Source organism: Typopeltis vanoorti, chromosome 5 (assembly GCF_054136105.1).
Source record: "Typopeltis vanoorti isolate ZY-2024b chromosome 5, IOZ_Tvanoo_1.0, whole genome shotgun sequence".
Lineage (NCBI taxonomy): Eukaryota > Metazoa > Arthropoda > Arachnida > Uropygi > Thelyphonidae > Typopeltis > Typopeltis vanoorti.
In genome coordinates, this window is record NC_143553.1 from 127,542,573 (window position 1) to 127,565,675 (window position 23,103).

The following is a 23,103-nucleotide window of genomic DNA, read 5'->3' on the forward strand; positions in this document are numbered from 1 at the left end:
ACCTATCCAGTATATGCTCATCACCATTAAAACCAGGGAAAATCAGTTTTACAATAATCCATATGAGGCTGGATCAAGGTCTTATACAATAGAACCAGAACCTCTTTAATTCTGCATATTAAGGTCCTCTGCATCAGAACTTCAAAACTTGTGCAATGTGACCTCTGAACTTCAGATCCTTGTCCACCATCACTTCAAAGTCTCTTGTCACCTGAACTTCCTCCAAAATCACACACTAATGTATATTTTGCAATCCACTGTTGCCTACTAAATTTTAGAACCTTACACTTTGCAATATTAAACTGACAGTTCCATACTGTTGCTCAGTCATACAATCTATTCAACTCCACAACATCTGCTTAATTCCTCATCATCATAACCAGTTTTGCATCATCTGCAAACAGTTGCATATCACCAGTTAAACCTATCCCAATATCATTAATATACAAATTAAATAACAATAGTCCCAAAACAGACCCCTGTGGCACACCAGAAGAGACTTTCCTCTTTTGGGATACTACATGTCCATAAGCAACTTGCTGATAGTAATCTGAAAGCCAGTTAGTTGCCTATTCAACTCATTAATCTATCATCCAATTCCCCTGCTGCAGCTTAGTTACCAACTTGTGGTGTGGTAATCTATGAAAAGCCTTTGCAAAAAATATATGTATGCCACTGTGTGTAAACCATCTTCCTTGTCCAATACATTCGTTACCTTGTTACAGTACATATACAAGTTGGAAAAACATGGTCTCCCTTTAACAAATCCATGCTAACAAGCACAATGAATACCACTCTCTTATCAACCCACTTTTGTATCTTATCTCTCATCAACCTCTCCAATACTCCACCTCCAGATATACAGATCGGCCTATAATTTTTGCTCTAGTCTTATCACCACTTTTATGTTGTAAAACTCTTGTTAAACACGTAGATCAAGGCATATGCTAAATCGTTAGGTCATTCCGTCAAGACATGATATGTCATCAAGTCCTACTACATTATTCACATCTAGCCTTACTTAACTCTTCATATACCTCTTGCACACTCACCATTAAGTCTTCTCTTATTTTTCTCTACACTTGAGCTTCAGATTTCACACTGAGTATGAAACAGCTTGATGAACTACTCACTGAATACCTCAACTATGTCCTCTGCAGCAGTTACTAATCTGCCATTTTCATCCATTAACATCATCTTACCATAATCATTCTTCCTTCTACTATCCACATATCAGAAAAAACTACCTAGAGTTGTTTTTTTTTAAGTCTGATTTGCTAATTTCTGCTCGTACTGCACTTTTGTCATTCTTACCAACTGAGTTATGCTCCTGACCTGCTCTTTATAATCTTTGTGCAGTTGATTTTTACTACTGTTCATCTTGTGCTAGCTCCAAAGTGTCTTCTTCCAGATTTCATGTTTAATCCCCTCATTCATCCATTTTATACCTACTTTATTCAGCCTTTTGACCTTCAGAATATCACACATTGATGCTTTTATGTATTTCCTTGTCAGTTACCAAGCAACATTTATTTCCTTTCCATTCTACTCTTCATTTCATGCCATATGAGGGTGTGCTGATAATCACCATGCAGGACTCGAGGTAGAATGTAACTTACACATTATTCTACATATTCTCCATGAAGTGTTATATACTTGTTACTATATTGCTGCATTATTTGCAATCCTCTGAGAAAAAAGTCTTTCCCTTGTTGCACAAACCAGTCCTCACCTGAAGATATAACTTCATCATCTGTGGTAAATTTTGTTCCTTTCAACAATTTCTTTAAATTTGGGAATAGGAAATAGTCAGATGGGGCCAGATAGGGCCAGGTCTGGTGAATAGGGTGGATGAGGCAGACTTTGAAAGCCCAAGTTATGTATTATCTGTTGGGTTTCATGCATGGTGTGAGCAGGTGCATTGCTCACTTTCCCACAGTGTTTTTCCTTCAGAGCTGTTGAATAAACTGCTGCTGTAACAGTTTCACCTTCTTTGAGGTACTTCGCAAGGATTACACCATCCATATCCCAAAAGACAATGGTGAGAACTTTTTCTGCTGGGGATTCGAAACTTCTTTGGCAGTGGAGAACCTTTGTGTCTTCACTCCATCGAATGTTGTTTGGTCTATGGATCATAGTGATGAAGCCATGTTTCGTCAACAGTCACAATACTCACTAAATATTTGCACCTGATTTCTCAAAATGACTCAAATCCCTCGAGATGATAGCACATGTTCTCTCTTTTGGTCGCCATTCAAACATTTGGGGACATACTTCATTGAGAGCTTCTGCATGTCCAGGTGTTGGTGGATAATGATCCTAACTCGTCCCCTGAATATCCTCAGAGTCTTTGCAATGTTTTTGACTGGTATTTGTCTATCATCAAGGATCATGGCATGCACTGACTCGATGTTTTCAGGTGTGATAGCTGTGGAAGATCTTCCTGATCTGGAGGCATCTGTTGTCTCTGGATGCCCAATTTTAAACTTGTCTACCCATCTGGCAACTATTGGATATGCTGGGGCACAGTCCCCGAAAGCCTCACACATAATTTGGTGAATCTCGGTCAGACCTTTCTTGCAACACGAAAAACTTGATGATGGCCTGCACCTCAGTGTCTTTGAATTTCTTCAAAACCTCTGACATGTGTTATTATGTATCCTAAAAGAAAAAGAACAAATTATTACTGTTTAGTTATTCTGATGAAACATGCAGGTTAAAGGGTTTAAGATATGTTCTTTCTTGTGGTTATATCAGTTGCTTAATATCATTTTTGTTCTAGGTGTTTATCAGGACTTTTTAGCCCCCCCCCCCCCCTTGCAGCTCAGAGCTGTCTTAAGCTTGTGATAATCATCAGCCTTGTACTTCCATATATATCCTTTTCTCACAGAAGTCTTCATATGGCTAGCCACAAGTCAGGTAATCACTTCAAGATCACTCTCACTAACTGGAGGGAAATGCAAAACCCCACTCACAATTATATCCTCTGATGAAATGATTAGATGTAAAACTTTTGGTCCTCACATGCCCTTCTTTACTTACTGCTTGAGCTAGTTTTCCTTATTCTGAAATGATATCTCTTTATTCCAATCTATACCAGCATAATTAAAATCACCAATAATAGTCACCCTTCCTTTTTTCAGTAATCCAAATTGTTTATACATTTCTTCATCACCACCCTACACATTCCCTGCATATAGCAACATCCAACTAAATATCTCTTCCTGTCAACCTTCACCTGACACCATCCTGTTTCAAAACCATTGCTACTATTTCCCTTCTTTAATGTCTACCTTATGTGGTCATAATTTCCCTCCTATCATCAGCAGCACTCTCCTTCCATTCTTGTCCTTTCTATCCTGGCAAAAAACATTGTACTCTTCTATTTCTATTCCCGTTAGGATATCATCTTCATTGAACCATGTTTGTTTCACTTATTTCAATAATTTTAAGGAAAATAAACCGAATAAGTGAAACCATTTCATCACCTTTATTACTGATACTCCTGATAGTTGTAAATAAACACAACAGTTCACTTTTAGATCTATAACCAATCCTACCCAAATCACTTGTTCATTTCGATTTCCCCACCATACCTGCCCTTGTCAAATCACCATTATCACTACTTATTACATACATCTGTAGGGTCTCAACTAGCCTACTTACATCCTGATCTATTTCATTTCTATGGTGATCAATCTCCATACATACATTTAGTACTATTCCCAACTTCCACTCTCCCTGTCCAACAGGATTCCCCCTCCTTGTGTCCCTGTTCTTTTTTCATTCACGTTCTCTCTTCATCTATCACACTACTAGTGTTTTCATTGCCATTATTTTAGATAAATGGAAAAATCTATAGAACTTCATATGGAGGAGAATATGAGAGATATCACATATGAAAGATCAATGGCCTTAGTTCTATCCAAACATGTTTCAAATTCCGTAGATCCCAACAATGACCAATGAACCAAACATTTAGTAAAATGGAATAATCCTATTCCATTTTACTAAATGTTGAGGTGAACTGGAATAATCAAGTTCACCTCAATGTTAACTCAGCACTACAATCTATTGGATTGTTACTAATCTGCAGTTCAACCATAGTGAATGCAAGACCATCACCGCACACACAGAAACACACAAGCTCAATATCTTCATATTCAGAGTAACTTCAAACGAAAACAATGTTTTTAATATAGTAACAGTAATTTTTTTTGTGCATTCCTCTGTGTTTTCCTTCTGTATTTATGCACCTAATGAATATTCAATATCATACTCAATTTTTCTGTTGTCACTCAACTTTAATAGTCATAATAACTCAATATTAACTATATATATATATATATATATATATATATATATATACACACACACATACAAGTGTGTGTGTATACACAACTTATGTAGTCATGTACTTATACAGCACTTATATAGAGTTGTGAGACCTTCCTACACTGATTTAACTTAAACAGATCTGATGGCCTTCTGTTATCTCTTTTATGAAATATTATTACATCATTTTTGTGCAAATTTCTGATTATTATATTATTGTATTTTTTAAAAAATAATTCAGAATTTTGCTGACCGTTCATTGCCCTATTAATACTATAGTGGTGCATTTTGAAAATTATTCTTTAATTGTAATTTTATATTGTGTTTCATTTTAATCTAATGAGGATGCCTATGATACTTAGGCAAAAATTTTACAGCTAATAAATTTATTTCACGTAATTTCTGCATTTAATTTTTCTAAATACTTGTCATTCCTTGATCTTTAAATTCAGAATATATCTCCTTATCTGAAATATCGGGCAGATTCTATTCTGATTACACAGGAATAGCTGAGTGTTTCATGAGGTGTTATTGTAATTAGTATTTTACACCCTCCCCCACTGATATTGCTTGCGGTAATTTTTCTGCATGCTGGTGACATGTTTTGACAAGAATATCACTAGAAAGTAGCTTTTTAACTGTTTTGGGAGATATTGTCTATCTTTCTAAACCCTGATGAGTAAAGAAGGGCGATATTTTCCCTTTTAGCTTTTCACCTGTTGAAAAGCCAAAAGGAAAATATCATGAAAAACACTGGTACATTTCTACATATGTCAGGAGTATTTTATTTCTTATTTCTGATGTCAAATGGTTGGGGCATTGTAAGGACCAATGAAAAACTTGAGGATGAAGGATTTATGCTCAAGGGATTTTTTGTTCAGCATTAGAGAGTACCCCACTCACCCACCATGGAGCCACACAGATGCCCCTAACCTGTAAATAATAAATGTACTTGGAAGCAGAATGCCAAGGTTACCCCATTGCTAATACTAGCAATGCAGCAAGCTTTCCACCCCATCCCTGGACCATGGAGTAGGAGACGAACTGCAATGCCTTTGACCATTGCAGGCAAATCCACTAGCAAACTAATCTTGGCCTCCTTCTGAATGTCCATGGAAGAGAAAAATAGGAAAATGAAAAGTGTCTGCATCATCACTGGGAGGTCCCCTTCACCATGAAGAGGTTTCTGATGTAGAAGAAAAGAAAATAGTAAGAATCAAAACAAAGAAAATAGTAGAAAACAGAACAAAAGAAATGATGGAAGTGACAGAACACATAGGATTGGCAGGAACTGTATATAAAGTATACAAAAACAATAAGAGAAAGTGCAAATGTAACAATAAGGAGACATGTATAAGAAAGAAGTGAACTAGGAGAGTATATTTTAAAAATGAAAATCCAGAATTAACAGTTAAGTTTTTAAATGCTACATTAGTTTAAATTAATGGATTCCTAAGACTCATCATCAGAAACCCCAAACTATCAACACAACATCTATCATACCTCTTCTTGAAACCATTAACAAAGCACTCACAACAGATCAGGTGATCCATTCCATTCATTCATTCACCACTTATAAGAAATGTCAATAAGAAGTGGCAAACAAGATCAGTAGCAGTCAAAGACGAAGATGGTAAAGTATTGATGGACAAGACAGAAGTCATACACAGATGGACAAGATATTGCAGCGAACTATATAAAAATCAACTAAATAATACTGCAACAGTAGTAATCAAAGAACTAAAAGCAATCTCTCCACCAGCAGAGATCTTTGAAAATGACATCTTCAACTGGAAAATGTGGAACACTTCACACATCTGATGCCACATGATGCATGACTTGGACCCCAAAAAAGAGATAAAAATTAGAATAACCAGAGCAACAACTATTTTAAAAGCCATGGACAAAATATGGAAGAGCCGAGCTATAAAGATGCAAACTAAACTGCATATTGTAGAAACCTGTACCTTCAGCAGCATGCTCTATGGATGTGAGGCCTGGGTACTCCTGAGAGAATCTGAAAGGAGGATATTAGCATTTGAGAGGAAGTGCTATAATGAGAATAAGCTGGATCCAGAAAGTGAACATTGAGGAAATCTATAGACGAATACAACCAAAAGAAAAATCTGATCCAGAAAATAATCAAAAGGAAACTATGTCTCTTTGGCCATATATGTAGAATGAACGATGAGAGGAAAATAAAAATGCTGCTGTTTGGGGTGATTGAAGGAAAGAACAAAAAAGGAAGACTAAACAGAGAATAGGGAGATGACATTGTCAAATGGTGTGGAAACTCTATACATAAACTGAGTCATCTTGCACAAAATAGAATGCAATGGAAGAATCATATGAAAATGGCATCAGACACCTACGGGCATTGGACCCATGGTTGTTGTTGATGATGATGATTCACCACTTCAAGAGAAAAATCTAGTCCTCACTAACTACGCTTTTATCCAACTTCCTGAGATGATCTCTTGTTTCTACCCCTCCAACCAAGTGCTGAAACATCACCCCAACCCCACACCAATCCTATAAAAGCCTTTCAGTAACTTAAAAGTATCAATCATACCCCCCCCCCTTTTTTGGCCTATGAACAAAATTTTGCAATTCACAATTCCTCATCTATTCTCATAGAGAGCATTCCACAGACCATTCAACATCATGGTCACTTGCCTCTGAATCCTTTCCACCACTTCCTCATCCCCAAGAAACCCAGGTGACCAGAGCCAAGCACAGTAATCCAGATGTGGTCATATCAAAACTTTAAAAAGAGGAATGATAACTTTATAATAAGGAATGATAAGAGAAATGATTTAATTAGCTAGAAATGGCCGGCCTGGTTGGCCGAGTGGTTAGCGTATCTGTTCGCCAGCTAAAAGGCTGCAGGTTTGAATCTCGCCATGGGCATGGATGTTTGTGATTGTCTGTGAAAGTAGTAGTGGTGGTGGTAGGCGGCGGTAGATAGCGTTGGTGTTAGATGATGAAGGTTGGTGGAGTAGTGAGATGAGAAGCTGTAGAGTAGATGCCCTCCAAAGACTCATCGAGGGAATGAGTCTATCATGTAATAATAATAATAATAATTAAATACAACATTAGAGCCTCTGTAGCTCAGTCGGTACAGACAAAGCTCTTTGGTCAGAAAGACCTGGGTTTGATTCCCGTCCAAGATGTGAGGAACCTTTATCTGGTCTCTTTTGACTAAAGGTGAGGTAGCCAGTCCCATATGGAGGCAGTGTTTTTTTTTTCACCTAGAAACTCGGTTTTTTCATCCCCCAGAAAGAGGAATGATACTTAATAATAAGGAATGATTCACAATTTATAATTCACAAACTGTGAATTGTAAATTGTGAATCTGGTCCCATGAACACATGCATCTACAAACATAGGACACACTGGGAGGCAAAGGGATAACCACATATTTCCCTTGTGGTTTCAAATTGTAATAGGCCATGCCTAATACATGAAAGGAGGAGGAAGAGAAAATACAGCTTTAGGTTGAGTACACAGGGGCAGTTCCATTACCTTACAAGCTTTGCTATTTTTTTGCTAATTATCAAAAATTGTATTTCTATTCATGAAAAAAAAAAAGATGAATTAATGCTGTGCATATATAAAAAAATAACTTAAAAACTTAGCAGTCATTCAACTTTATAATTAATCACCTCCAATTAGAAAGGGGAAGGGGATGCAAGTAATGAACAGAAGCATGCATTAGTCAGCCTAACGGCAGGATTTGGATATAGCTCGTGTGAAAAAATCAGCTTCCTAAGTGGAAATATACCTAATTTTCACTTATATTGCTCCTCATGTATATTCAAATACAAACCATCAACCTTGATGGTTTATATTTGAATGAATCTGGAGTTAGGTATCTTGTGAATGTGTTGTTCAGAAAGCTGAGTCAGGGAAACTTGATTTTTTTTGAGAGGGGGGGGGGGGAACCCATGTGAGTGTGTGTGCAGGCATCCTTGAGGCAAATGAGTAGAACAATCTTATAATGCTGAATGTTGCTCCTCAGGTTCTGAAATTAGTCAATTAGACAACACGAGGTATGACAGAAGGTTGGGGACTAAAGTGGATACCACAGTTTATGAATATTAACCCAAAAGCATGGAGGAAAAGGAAGGAAACATCTTTAGAATAGGTTTGTTTGGCTTAATTAGATGTTATAGGCATTTTCTGTCAACTTGGTGAGACTAGGTTGACAGAAATTGATACAGTTATAGAATACAAGGATAGATTACAATAGGTATAGTATTTTTAGAGAAGACAGAAGGCACAGGATAGGGAAAAGTGATAACAGAATATAATGATAACAGAAGAACTGAAGCCAAGGAGTTCAACAGGAAGACAGGAATACAGAAGCTAGTGCATTTGAGGCTATCTGGTTTGATAGAGACCAACAGGATGAAATGTACAGTTGTTGCTGCTATAGGCCAAAGGATGCAAGGGAGAGTGCAGATAGCACTCTTCCTTGCATCCCTTGGGTAAAAAGGCATAAATCTGCTCATTAGCATAATGAGCAGATTCATGCTATCATGGGCAAATAGTTTATTATAGGGGATTTCCACTATGCAAACATAGACTGGAAGGAGGAACTGTTACATGAGGGGAAGAAAATGGAATTTTATACAGCTGCTAAGAGATTACCTGAGGCAGCATGTAATAGAGGGATCTAGGGGTGCAAGAGTACTAGATTGGGTGAAAGGAACAGAAGACTTGGCTGAAACCAAGGTGGTAACATTATTTCTCATTGGGAAGAATGTGTGATCAAGTGGTCTTATTGGGAAGAGATCATGATATAAGATCATATGATCTTATTGGGAAGAGTATGCAATCTTGACCTGAGAGATTGCCAGGCATGGAGTTTTCAGTTAAGAAGTGGTGTATGTAGAATTACAAAGCGATTATAACAAACTGAAGGGCAAAAATGTTGGCAGTGCATGGAGATAATCAATATTTGAAGGAAGTAGAATCAGAGTGTACACTGGATCAGGAGGATAAATAGTCAATAAGCAGTTGTAGAGGGTTATATAAATAGATAAGCAATCAGCAAAATCATGAGTAGTATAATGCACAAGCAATAAGGGTCACCAGTATGCCAAAGAAGGCAAAAACTGATTAAGAGAGGAGGCTAGCTGAAAAGAGAGTTCCTTCACTATGTGGCAAGTAAAAAGAAGGACAACTATGGAAGGATAACAAGTGCCAATAATAGACATAACAGAAACAAACAGACCAGTTCAGTTATTGACTGATCATTTTATAAGTGCATACCTATCCAGGTGGAGATATTGCAGTGTCTGATTGGCCAATGTGATAATAAAGTAGATGAATTGGAAGTACTTCGGTTATTGAAGAACCTTAATGTAAATACAGCCATGATATTATATGGGATACCAGTCTGTGTATTATGAGAATATGCAAGGGAATTGGCAGCTCTTCTGATCAAGCTGTTCAATTTAAGCTTTGGTTCTAGAAAAATGCCAAGGGAGTGGAAAGAAGGTAAAAATAGTTCTGCTGCATACAAAGGCTCCAAGACAGAGGTAGCAAGTTACAGATGAATCAATGTCTTGGGAGTGGTAGTTATGATTATGGAGAAGTGGTAAAAAGCCAGAATTTAATATAGGGCAGATAGAATGATGCTCTGGAGGGGAGGGTAGAGGCATAGCTTTGTGAAAGGAGGATCTTCCTTAGTAATCTGCTCGCCTTTTCGAATAAAATGACATTGCAGATACTGCAATGTGATACTGCAGAACTTTTGCTAAGGCTTTTGAAAGGATATCGCACAGGACCCTGTTACAAAAATTGGAGTATAGACGTGGTTGGATATGAGAATGGCTGACATCAAAGAGTAGTAAATGAATCCATGAGAAGATGGGTGATTAGTGGTGTACTGCAGGTCTGTTCTTGAGCTGCTCCTGGTTAATTTTCTACATTAATGATATAAGATATTTGTCATATTTGGGAAAATTTGGAGAAAAGAGCAAAGCTAATAATAATGGCAAATATCTGTTGGATTTCTGCTCTGGACATGGACTAGTTATTACTAACACCATGTTCCAACATAAAAATGTGCACAAATTCACATGGAGAGAAGAGGCTAGGAATAAGAAAAGTCTCATTGACTATGTTATTGTTGATAGTGATGTTTTCTCCCTGGTGCAGGACACCAGAGTGTACAGAGGATTTGAAATTGGAAGTGATCACTATTTAGTCTTGAGCAGGATAAAATTGAATTTCATATTGAAAAGAATAACATGTAAGAAAGTTTTAAAGCGAATAAAAGTTGAGCAGCTCTCAGATGTGAACTGTAGACTAAAATACAGAAAGATTATTGAAAAGAAAATGAAAGAGTTTGAGAACAGGAATCAAACCTTGGAGATTCAGTGGCAAACTCTGAAGGAAACATTGATTGATTCTGCCAGAGAGGCATGTGGTGAGGTTGTGTGCAAGGATAAAAAAATTAGAACTCCCTGGTGGACACAGGAAGTCAAAGAGGCAGTGAAGGAAAAGAAGAAAGCATATCAAAAGTTCCTGGCAAATAAGTCAGCTTTTACTCTTACAGAATACAGAGACAAATGTAAGAAAGCTAAACAGTGTGTAAAACTAGCTAAACAAAAGTCATGGGAGGACTTTGGCAAGAATATAGAAAATAAATATCAAGAAGGTGGCAAAATATTCTGGAGGTTGTTGAAGAAGCTTAGGAATGGAGGAAAGAGTGCTGTAAAAGGAATTAGAGATGATAAAGGTGAAATGAAAACAGGAGAAAAAGATATCCTTGAAGTATGGAGTAATTACTTTGAAAAACTGCTAAATGAAACAAGCAGTGATGACAGCACAGTGGTAAAAAACACTGACCAGGCATGCAGTCAGGAATACATATCCATACTTGAAGTAGAAAAAGCCATCAAAGGCTTGAAATGTGGAAAGGCAGCAGGAGTAGATGATATTCGACCAGAAATGCTGAAGTATGGTGGTATAAGAGTCTTACAGTGGCTGCACTGCATAGTTCAGAAAGCCTGGACAGAGGGACGAATTCCCGATGATTGGAGTAGAGCTCTCATAGTACCCATATATAAAAAGGGAAATAAAACTGAATGTGAGAATTACAGAGGTATTTCCCTACTGAGTGTTCCTGGCAAGATCTATGCAAGTATACTTGAGAAACGGTTGAGAAAAATTGTGGAAGAAAAGCTTGGTGAAGAACAAGCTGGATTCAGGCCAAATAGAGGCTGTCAGGATCAGATCTTCACTTTACGACAAATAGTCGAGAAAGCATGGGAATATAACAAAGATCTGTATTTAAGTTTTGTCGATTTGGAAAAGGCATATGACAAGGTGCCAAGAGAGAAGCTATTCAATACGCTGCAGTTATATGGTGTCAATGGGGCATTATATCAAGCAATACTTAGTCTTTATTTGAGTTGCAAGTCAGCAGTTAGAATTGAAGGAAGTACAGGAAGATGGTTTAATGTTAAATCTGGTGTGAGACAAGGATGTACATTATCCCCTCTGTTATTCATTATCTATATGGATCATATTATGAAGGAATGTGGTATTCAACCTGATATCAAAATTGGAGATGTTAATGTCAGCTCTTTGCTTTATGCGGATGATGTTATACTTCTAAATAAATCCGCTACAAGTCTGGAAGATTCTCTGACTAAATTGAATAGCTGTTGTAATAGATATGGTATGAAGGTCAGCAATAAAAAGACAAAGACAATGAAAATAGGCAGAATCATTGAAAATGTCAACTGTGTTGTGAATGGAGAACCCATGGAACAAGTAAAACATTTCAGCTACTTAGGCACAATTTTTACTGAAGATGGTAAACTAAATATAGAAATAGACAACAGAATCAGCAAAGCTGGTATCGTGGGAAGTCAATTGAATAAATTCATATGGAATAAGAAAGAAATTAGTCGGAACACTAAATTAGCTGTATACAAGACTGTGTTCAAACCAATTTTAACTTATGGATCTGAGAGCTGGGTCAGAAGTAAAACACTTGACCAAAGACTAGAGACCGCAGATATGAGAGTCCTGAGAAAGATTATAGGCGTGAACAGATGGCATCAATGGCAATATCATATTAAAAATGAGGATATTAGGAAAGAACTTGACATTGTCAGCATCCAGGAATGCGTTAGCAGAGCTAATCTCAGATGGTATGGTCACTTAAATAGAATGGGAGAGGAAAGATTAGCAAAACAAGTGTTCTCTGCCAGGTTGGCAGGAAAACGACCCAGAGGAAGACCAAGATATAGGTGGATTGATACGGTACAAAGTGCCTTAGACGATAGAAATATAAGATCTGATAATGTTGGAGTCTTGACAAGTAACAGACTGATTTGGAGGAAAATTGTAGATAGGAAGTTAGTAATGATGTAATTTTTTTCATGTAGTACTGTCATATCCTGTACACCCCTTGAGGGTACATGACAGGAATTTGATGATGATGATGATGATGATGATATTTGTCATTTAGGAATATCAGATTTTTTTATATATTTTTCTTAAATTTAGCAATGCAGTTTTTTTTGTTTTTGTTTTTTTAAAAACGAAATATTTTAGCCCTATGTTATATATAAACATTTTATCCCACTCTAATTTTTTTAGGTACTGCTTAGTTATGGCCACCAATCACTAGGACAATATGTGTGTGTTCAGGAATGATGTATTCCATCTAGAATTTCAGTAGATTATAATGAAAATAGTGAATATTTTTTGAAACTGCAGAAAAGGTAAGAGATTGGAAAATGGTCAGAGATGATCAATTGATGCTTGTCATAAAAACTAAGTTTAAAGTGCAAAGCAATGGCCTTTATTCACACTTTCAGAAGACCTGGACCTCAGACTTATTCATAATTCAAGAAAATGTATATTGAAGAATATTCTAAAAAAATTTTGAGCATAATCAAATCTCTGGAAGGTGTATTTTTTTTTTTTTTGTGCAAAAGACTGAATTAATTAAAGACATGGATTTAAAATTAGAATCTTCTACCATCGCACAGGAGAAAAATTTTGAAGATAGTTGCTGAAGTAAAAATCTGTTCTCCACAGGAGTCAGTCCACTGGAGATTGTTTTCCCAAAGGAACATTGAGGTCGTCTTAAACAAATGTTATAGAACATTCAGTCATAGTTAAATCAAACAAACCAATTTACATTAAGCAGTACCAAAAAACCCCATAAGTATGTACAGAAACTGAAGAAGTAGTTACAATATTTGGAAATAGGGATTATTAAAACATCCACATCTTTGTGAAATTCTCCTTTAGTTCCTAAAAAGCTAACTAACTGGTGATCTTAAATTTGTTCTTGACCTAAGGGCAGTAAATAAGTAATAAATTACACTATACATAATACAGAAGAGCTTTTGTCTCGATTAGATGGTGCAAGAGTTTTTCCAACACTTCATTTTAACAGAGGCTTCTATCAGATACCTTTAAAACGGGAAGATCAGCAATATACAGGGAATAATACATAGGGAATGTTTCTCCCCCCCCCCCCCATTTTAATTACCCTACTAAAATGCCTTTGTCTAAAAAAATAGCATATCAAAACTTCATGGCAGGAAGCAGTGGCAAGGTTGCAAGTGAATTGGGAGGAGACATGGCAAGTTCATCACACACTACACTGTTGCCAAATTTATTGAGAAGTTCAGAAAGAATGGGAGTGTTAATGACCAAATGAGAAGTGGTTGCCCACAAACATCCACTAACAAAGGTCACCAGACAGGGTGCAGGTAGCATTTGCAATGCAGGGTCAGCCAATCGAGTATCGTCTGCATCATGAAAGACCACAAATGGCATACATACAAAATGCTGATGTTTCAACATCTTAGTGAAGATGGCCTGGCTGGATAGAAGGATGGAATTTTGTGAATCAGAAGTACACAAATTGGATGGTGATGCAAACTTCTCGTCTCGGATCTTTTTTACTGATGAAGCCAAATTTTACGATAATGGAGAAGTAAAATGCCCAAACCTGCATTACTGGAGTGATATCAACCCACACTGGAGGAGTTCCTCGCATATGTAAAGCGTGAGAAAACTGAAGGTGTGGTGCAGAATATGAGCAACAAAATTGTTGTACCTGTATTCTTTGAACAAATGAATGCTGAAATGTGGCTAAAGTACTCCCCGCTAAAGGATGGAGAATTTCCAGCATATTTCTAACAAGATGGGACACCACCCCCATTACAGCATCTCTGTGTACCGATGATTAGATCAGCAGTCTCTGGGTTCTTGAATTGGTCACCATGGTCCCATGGAGCCTCCAAAATGGGGGGGGGGGGGGGGCACTTGAAGACCATGGTGTACTGGGAAAAGATATGAAACATGAATCTCCTAAATGAATACATTCAAAATGCAACTGCACACATAACACCAGATGTGTTAATGTGAGTTCATCAAGAGTGGGAGAGATGCATCCATTTCAATTCCTTTGCAAACACATGGCATCCATGTGTTTGCAAAGGAATTGAAACAATGTAGAGCATGTTTTGTGAATAAAGTGACAGTGTGTTAAGTTACCATTTCCCTATGTAGAGCCTCCATAGCTCAGTCAGTATAGATGAATCCCTCTGGGTTCGATTCCTGTCAGTGACATGAGGAACCTTTATCTGGTCTCTTTCAACTAAAAGTGAGTTAGCTAGTATCATACAGAGGTAGAGGGTTTTTTTCTCTTTTCCTTTAGTGTTACAGAGTGATCAGCATTCAGTTTACACAAATTATGGACTCTTCAACTGTGTTATAAATAATTATTTTAATTTCCTGATGTTTCAACATTCATGTGATCTTTCTGATCATGCCCTGAACACTTTACATAGAATTGACTGGAAAAGCACCTGTTGTTTACATCACACCAAAACATGGTATAAACATAAATTAAAGGAGGCCTTTGAGATTCTTATCAACCACCCTAATCTTAATAATAATGATGGTCCAAGAATATGGAAGACACACATTCTACCCACTTAACCTTTCTCCCTAAGAATTAATTATAAATAGGACCATAGGTAATCCAGGATCTTAAATCTAATATAACAATTGTCATGTTAAAACCGGATATCATTTTCACTGTAACAAAACTATCTATATGAAAAATGTTTCTCTGATATTGTCTTAAATAGAATATAGCTTTGATGTAGTTATTTTATTTCATTATTTTATTTCCACTAGAGGTCAGGCCAGTAGAATAACTGTTCATCAAATCATTGTCTCTTCAGCATACTGTGTGAAATGTAATTTAGCTTGTCTCTGTATACATATATGTGTGTATACTCCAGATGATGACCTTAATATGAAGTTCAAAATGTCGGGAAATTAAAATAATTATTCATAACATGGTTGTAGAGTCCATAATTTGTGTAAAATGGAGAGTTTTTTTATCCTGGAAACTTGGGTTTGTCGTCCCTCAAAATAGACAAACCAGCCAGTAGAACACATGCAATTTACATACAAGAATATGTAGAGGCCTTATCCTCATATTACAGTTGGGAAGTCCAAGGATACTTGGAAGGCCATGGGTGCATAAGTGCCTGTTAAAGCCACTGATGGATGAATGGATTTCCCTAAGTATCACTTTGGAATCACTCTGTATATCAAAAGATCAGAATATGAAACCAATTAGAAAATCAAATAAATCAATAATAGAACTCACCTGTGGATAATGCACTAGTCTTAAAAGCATGGATACAACTACTTCTCTCTGAGTATCAAGTTCTTTACTTGAATCAATTTTATTTAGTCCTCTCAGAAGGAAAAGATCTTCCACAACTGGATATAATGCAGGAATAGCTATACAAAAGGAAATCAAATTAGAGTGTGATCTCTTTTGCTATTCTTTATAATTATGTCCTATAGAAATCCCATTATCATCCCAGATAGCAAAACAGAAATTTGTTAATTCTTTTTAATTTGTTTTTAATTAAGAAAACAAAAGTTTTGTAATTATTTTTATTTTTAATTCAAGGCTCATTTAAGTCAATAGATATAATACACAGAGACATTTTTAATGAATTTTAAAGGGCGATTAACAATAAATATGCATATTTTTTTTTTAAATATAGTGAATTGTGAAAAATAACTATGACTGCTAATGAGACAATGAAAAGAATGTGCATGAGAAATACTGTGCAGTTTATAGATTTATGGAGTGAATATGTTAGATAAAAGGACTTGTATATGTACATTTAAATGGGTTTGGAGTTAAATGTTGAGAGAACTTAAAAGTGCAAAATCAGGGAAACTGGAGGTACTAGGAAAGGGGGGGGGGGGGGCAGTCAGGTGCAGTTCCAGCCAGCCCTGGGGGAAATGACTGTGAGTACAGAAATGATTATGCAATTCTGAATGCAGTTCCACAAGTATTGAATCTGAATGGCTTGGTACTTACATCATATGAAGGAAACTGTGGCTTAGAAAGATGTTGAAATGCATATACAAATGCCAGAAACTACAGAAATAAAGGGGGAGACATATTTGGCATTGATCAGCTCAACTTGGCCAAAAATAATCAGCATCATTGAGACCTGGTTAACAGAAGATGATATAGTTAAAGGGACAGAATGTGAGGGTATTGCATTTTCAGTAATGATTAATGGAATAGCAGGAGTTGGGATATTACTGATGACAGCTGAAGAACTGCAACCAGAAAAAAACGGAAGATGAATATTTTAGGCCTGAGGAACATGATTCATTTGAGGCTACCAGGTTTGAAATAGAATCAAAATAGGAAATTATATACTGCTGGTTGCTGTTATAGATCAGGAATGCACATAAAGATGTCATGCATTGGCAGATTAGCACAATGAGTGTTGGCAAAGCAACTATTATAGGAAACTTTAACTATGGAGACATAGAATGAAGGATAGAATGGATGCATGCATAGCAAAATGGATATGAAATTTATACAGTTAATATGGAATAATTACTTGAAACAATATGTGATAAAGTGAATCAAGGGTTTGAGTGCCAGATCTAGTAATAGCATCAGAAGTATCCATTACCACAGTAGCCACTCTGCTTCTGATTAGGGGGAAAGTGACGTGCATTCTTGTTTTCTGGTGGGGGGGGGGTTGCTAAATAAGTGGAATTCTCAGTCAAGAAAGGATTTATATCAAATCGCAAAGCTGATGATTATGAGAGATTTAGGAGGCAGCAGTGAGCAGCATCATGGCATAAGAAACTCAAGGAAAGAATGCCAACAGTGCATGGAAAGTGGTCAGGGAATGTCTGAAGAAAGTAGGAGCAGACTGCATATACTCAAGGTCAGGAGAATATATCAAGCAGAGCTTAAATGGATACATAGCAACATAAAGTAGGAACTGGAAAAAAACATGTAAAAGGAAGATTTAAAAAAAATAGGTGATCAGCATGTTCATGAGCAATACAAAGAACAGTCAAGAAGAGTGATTAGTATGGTAAGAAAGGCTAAATCAGAATAAATCAGAATATGAGAGAAAATTAGCTAAACAGGCCAAAATACCTCATCCAAAAGAGGTGTGTTTTTTTTCCTTTCCCTCCCTGTGGAATGTAGCAAGTTAGAGGAAGAATGATTATGGAAGGGTAACTTCATATTTTTCAATATTCAGCATATTGAAAAACATGAACGTGAATACAGCAGTCAAACTGTATGGCATTTCAACCCATGTACTACATGAATGTGCAAGAGAATTAGAAGTGACTCTGATGAAATTGTTTAATCTAAGTCTGAGCTCTGGCAAGGTTCCAAGGGACTGGAAAGAGGGTAAAACAGTTCCATTACATAAAGATGATGACTCAAAGACAGAGCAATGAATATCTCAGAAGTGGTGGCTCGATTATTGAAAAGTTGGTTAAAGGTAGAATTCTATGGTGAGCAGCACAACTTTGTAATAGGGACATCTTCTCAGTAATTTACTCACATTTTATAATAGTGATGGTAAAATTAGAAAAGGGAATTGGCTGACACTGCTGAACTTTGAAAGAGGCATTTGACAGAATACCACATAAAAAAACTACTGCATAAGTTGGAGCTAAAAAGAATGAATATGAAATGGAGGTTGGTGAACAGACAGTATTGAGTAGTACATATGGAGTGGAATCTAGGAGAAAGGAAGTGACTAGTAGAGTGACTGAGGCTCTGTGAATGGTTACTACTAATACTACTATTCAATTTGTAAATTATTGATATAGAGAATGATTTAAGGGGGGGGGGGGATATTCAGTTATCTGCTGTTGATACAAAATCAAAACTAAGGAGGGAAATAGTTTTAGTATTGTATTAGTAGATAGTAGTGTTGTAGACATCCTCCAGAATGATTTAAATACAATGATAGTGTGGGAAGAATAATGACTATCAAGTTAATGTTGCAAAATGTAAGATTATGCACCATGGGATGAAGAAATTGCATAGTGTGTATTACACTGTTGGTATTGGATTGCAAGAAAATGATGAGGCTAAGGATCTAGGAGTGATGATGGACAGAGAGTTGAATTTCAGAGTGCATACTGTAAAAATTGTCAAACCAGCTCAAAGCTTTCCTCTTTCCATCTTGTCAGGTGCTTTTTTTGCTGATCTCAAAGACTTTATTATTATTATTATTATCCAGGCCTCCATGGAGTCAAAAGAGTCATCGTGGGAGGTCGTTTTCAGGAAACACAAAGTTTATCATACCACTCCTTGCCCATTGACCGTTTCCGTTCCAACCACTCTCTCAGGCAATGCATTCCAAGGTTCAAACACCCTCCACACGAAGAAAACACTCCTCACCCTCTTGCACACGGCCTGCTTTCGGTAACTCCCAGGGATGTCCCCTTATCATCGTTCCTTCCTGCCGTTCCACCAAGCGAAAGAACTCTCCAATGTCTACCCTGTAACTGCCTCTCAACAGTTTAGAAGTCTCGATCATATCACCTCTCCTTCTTCTATCCACCAAACTCTGCAGTCCACATTCCCTCAGTCGATCTTCGTAACTCACATTGTACAGTCCTGAAACCATCTTTGTTATATCCGCCTCTGTACCATTTCCACAGTCAATTTATCCCCTTCAAATCCTGGGGACCAAATCTGAGAACAATAGTCTCAGTGTGGTCTGATCAGGGTCTTATACAACAGAATGATAACTCTTATCTCTGCAGGTCAACGTCCTTCTCAGTATTGCAGCAATCCTCTGAGTTAGCCTCACCACTTTTGCAATATGCTCGCTGAATTTCAGTCTATCAATCATCACCCCCAGATCTCGTCTCCCATGCCTCCTCCAGTACAACTCCTCCAATCGAGTATGCATCCTCCCATCGATGGATCCCAAACCTCGACTACATTTTGCTGCATTGAACCGACACCCCCCCCCTTCATTTGCCCACCTGTCTAGTTTATTCAAATCCTCTTGCAGGGCTGCCACATCTGCACTATTACTGATAACCCTTCCCAGCTTCACATCATCTGCAAACACTTGAATGTCCCCTTGCAATCCATTGACAATATCATTGATATAAAGGTTGAACAATACAGGTCCCAGTACTGAGCCCTGTGAGACCCCACTTGTAACCCTCTGCTTCCTTGAAACTGCCCCACCATACACAATTCTCTGATACCTATCAGTCAGCCAATCTTGAATCCATTTGACTAACCCGACATTTAAACCCATGTGCTGCAACTTAAATATCAGCTTATCATGTGGCACCCTGTCAAACGCCTTTGCAAAATCCAAAAAAATGGCAGTATATATCTTTCCCTCATCAACTGCTCTCGTCACTTTATTATAAAATACAGATCCATGTTATATTTCCATGATTTTTGAACTGTCTACCTGAAAACCTAATTCTGATAATTCCTATTTCACCTGGACACTTATTCTGTTCCAAATTTCTCTTCTGCAAATTTTATTAGCCTCGGGTTGACATGCATACATTTTATACAACACCTAAAGTCAGGAAATTCTTCCGTAATTCTCAGTTCAATTTTTGTCTCGTCTCGTCTCATAATTATGTACTATGATAAACACTACTCCAATCCCCTTTGACCAAACCTACTGAATTATTGATCTGTAGCAACTGTAAAAGTTTTGCAAGAATATATTTGTGACTTTATATTTGTGAATTTCTCATTGAATATCATTTGTATCACCTGCCTTTCCACATGAAGTTTTTGATGGGTGCCAAATATTGATATGTACTCCTGATTCCATTCTTCCTTAATATTTTATGCTACTGTTCTGAAAATTGTTGTTTCATTTGATGGTCCTTTGAAGAATGTATTATCCAGATATCTAGCATACTTTTTCAATTTTATATGTACCGGACAGTATGATGTACCAGCTCTTAGATATAAATTTACAACCTAGATAAGAATATTTTAAGTATAATAATAATCCAGGATGAAGAACTTAATATTGATATTAAAGCAATAGAAATCTACACACACACACACAGTCATACCCCGAAGTTACGCGGTAGGTGGGGCCAACAAAAGGCACGTAAGTCGAATTCGCGTAACTCGGGGTATCATTTTGTATGTAATTTATATATACAAACATACAATTGGACCAAAGGTTTACAAAAACACCTATATTTTTTCAGAAATATAATCATAATTGTAGTTTTTCATACATAAAAAAAAGAAAGTTATTTCGATGTCGATGGTTTCATAAAATCTAATAGATTCGTCTGACGGCATAATGTCTTTTTCTTGTCACCCAAAATTTCTTCATAGCAAGCTAATGATTTTTTTATTCCTTGCCTTGTGGCTACAATTCGTTCCTCGTTAGAATCTATGTCTTCCAAAATCTGTAAACCTTTCTTTTATGATTGTTCTTACTGTGGATTCCTGTAGATTGAACTTCTTTGCTAGCTCACAAATTTTCATTCTTCTTCAAAATCCTTAATAATGTTGAGTTTTGTTTCCAAAGTCAATGTTTTTCTTTTCTTGCTAGCTGTAAAAGAATCAGACTTGCTTCTTTTGGACGACATTATCATTTTTTATGTGATAAAATTTTTATCAAGAACATAACATTAAACAATCACAAGATTTGTAGACTATAAAAATCGTGTATGAATGGAGATCGGCGAAACACATCAGTGCTTGTTCACAGCATGTGCGACACTGGCGAATGCAGCAGGCACCGTAAAGATAGGAGTGGCGGTGAGGCACGATGCGGGATGGGAATATGTACATATGAGAAACCGCGTAACTCCGAATTCATGTAAGTGGGGGTTGCATAAGTCGGGGTATGAGTGTGTGTGTGTATATATATATATATATATATATATATATATATATATATATATATGTTCATATTATTTAGTGATTGAATTATGAGAATTAGAAAAATTAATTAAACCTAACACAACATGTTTCGTCAGAATGACGACTTATTCAGGCATGAGAAGATTAAAAGCAAATACAAAAACACTGTAAAGAAACAATGTACACTATGATAACAGACTATGAACTGAAGCTACAGTCAGGGCTAAAGTTCTATTGTTAGGCATATGTGAGCGTGTGACTTTACGAATGCGGCAGTATCTGATGGCAGAGCTATGTGAGCCTGGCAAACTATAACTAAAGTTACTGTTTATGTGAGAAGAGTCTAGGATAATCTTAGAGCATACATAGACAAATGTAAGAAAGCTAAACACTGTGTTAAATTAGCTAAACGAAAGTCATGGTAAGAACATAGAAAATAAATATCAAGAAGGTGGCAAGATATTCTGGAAGTTGTTGAAGAAGCTTAGAAATGGATGAAAGATTGCAGTAAAAGGAGTTAGAGATGATAAAGGTGACATGAAATTGGGAGAAAAAGATATACTTGAAGTATAGAGTAATTACTTCGAGAAATTGCTAAATGAAACAAGCAGTGATAGCACAGTGGAAAAAAAAACACTCAACAGGCATATAGTCAGGAATACATTCCATACTTGAAGTAGAAAAAGCCATCAAAGGCTTGAAATCTGGAAAGGCAGCAGGGAATAGATGATATTCGACCAGAAATGCTGAAGTATGGTGGTATAAAAGTCTTACAGTGGCTGCACTGCATAGTTCAGAAGGCCTGGACAGAGGGACAAATTCCCGATGATTAGAGTAGAGCTCTAATAGTACCCATATATAAAAAGGGAAATAAAACAGAATGTGAGAATTACAGAGGTATTTCACTATTGAGTGTTCCAGGCAAGATTTACGCCAGTATACCTGAGAAACGGTTGAGAAAAATTGTGGAAGAAAAACTTGGTGAAGAACAAGCTGGATTTAGGCCAAATAGAGGATGTCAGGATCAGATCTTCATTTTACGACAAATAGTTGAGAAAGCATGGGAATATAACAAAGATCTGTATTTAAGTTTTGTAGATCTGGAAAAGGCATATGACAAGGCGCCAAGAGAGAAGCTATTCAATATGCTACAGTTATATGGTGTCAATGGGGCATTACATCAAGCAATACTTAGTCTTTATTTGAGTTGTCAGTCAGCAGTTAGAATTGAAGGAAGTACAGAAAGAGGTTTAATGTTAAGTCTGGTGTGAGACAAGGATGTACATTCTCCCCACTATTATTCATTATCTATATGGATCACATTATGAAGGAAAGTGGTATTAAACATGATATCAGAATTGGAGATGTTAATATCAGCTCTTTGCTTTATGTGGACGATGTTATACTTCTAAATAAATCCGCTATGTTTGCAAGATTCTCTGACTAAATTGAATAACTATTGTAATAGATATGGTATGAAGGTAAGCGATAAAAAGACAATGAAAATAGGTAGAATCGTTGAAAATGTCAAA

The 23,103-nt window shown here is 36.7% G+C and overlaps 1 protein-coding gene across 1 annotated transcript in view; it reads right to left on the reverse strand.

The window, feature by feature from the left end:
• Positions 1-23,103, reverse strand: part of htt (huntingtin) — a 1,164,033-nt gene that overhangs the window by 543,192 nt on the left and 597,738 nt on the right. The window contains exon 27 of the mRNA XM_090393484.1: positions 16,007-16,143. Coding sequence (XP_090249610.1) covers positions 16,007-16,143 — 137 coding nt within the window. The remainder of the gene's footprint in view (positions 1-16,006; positions 16,144-23,103) is intronic.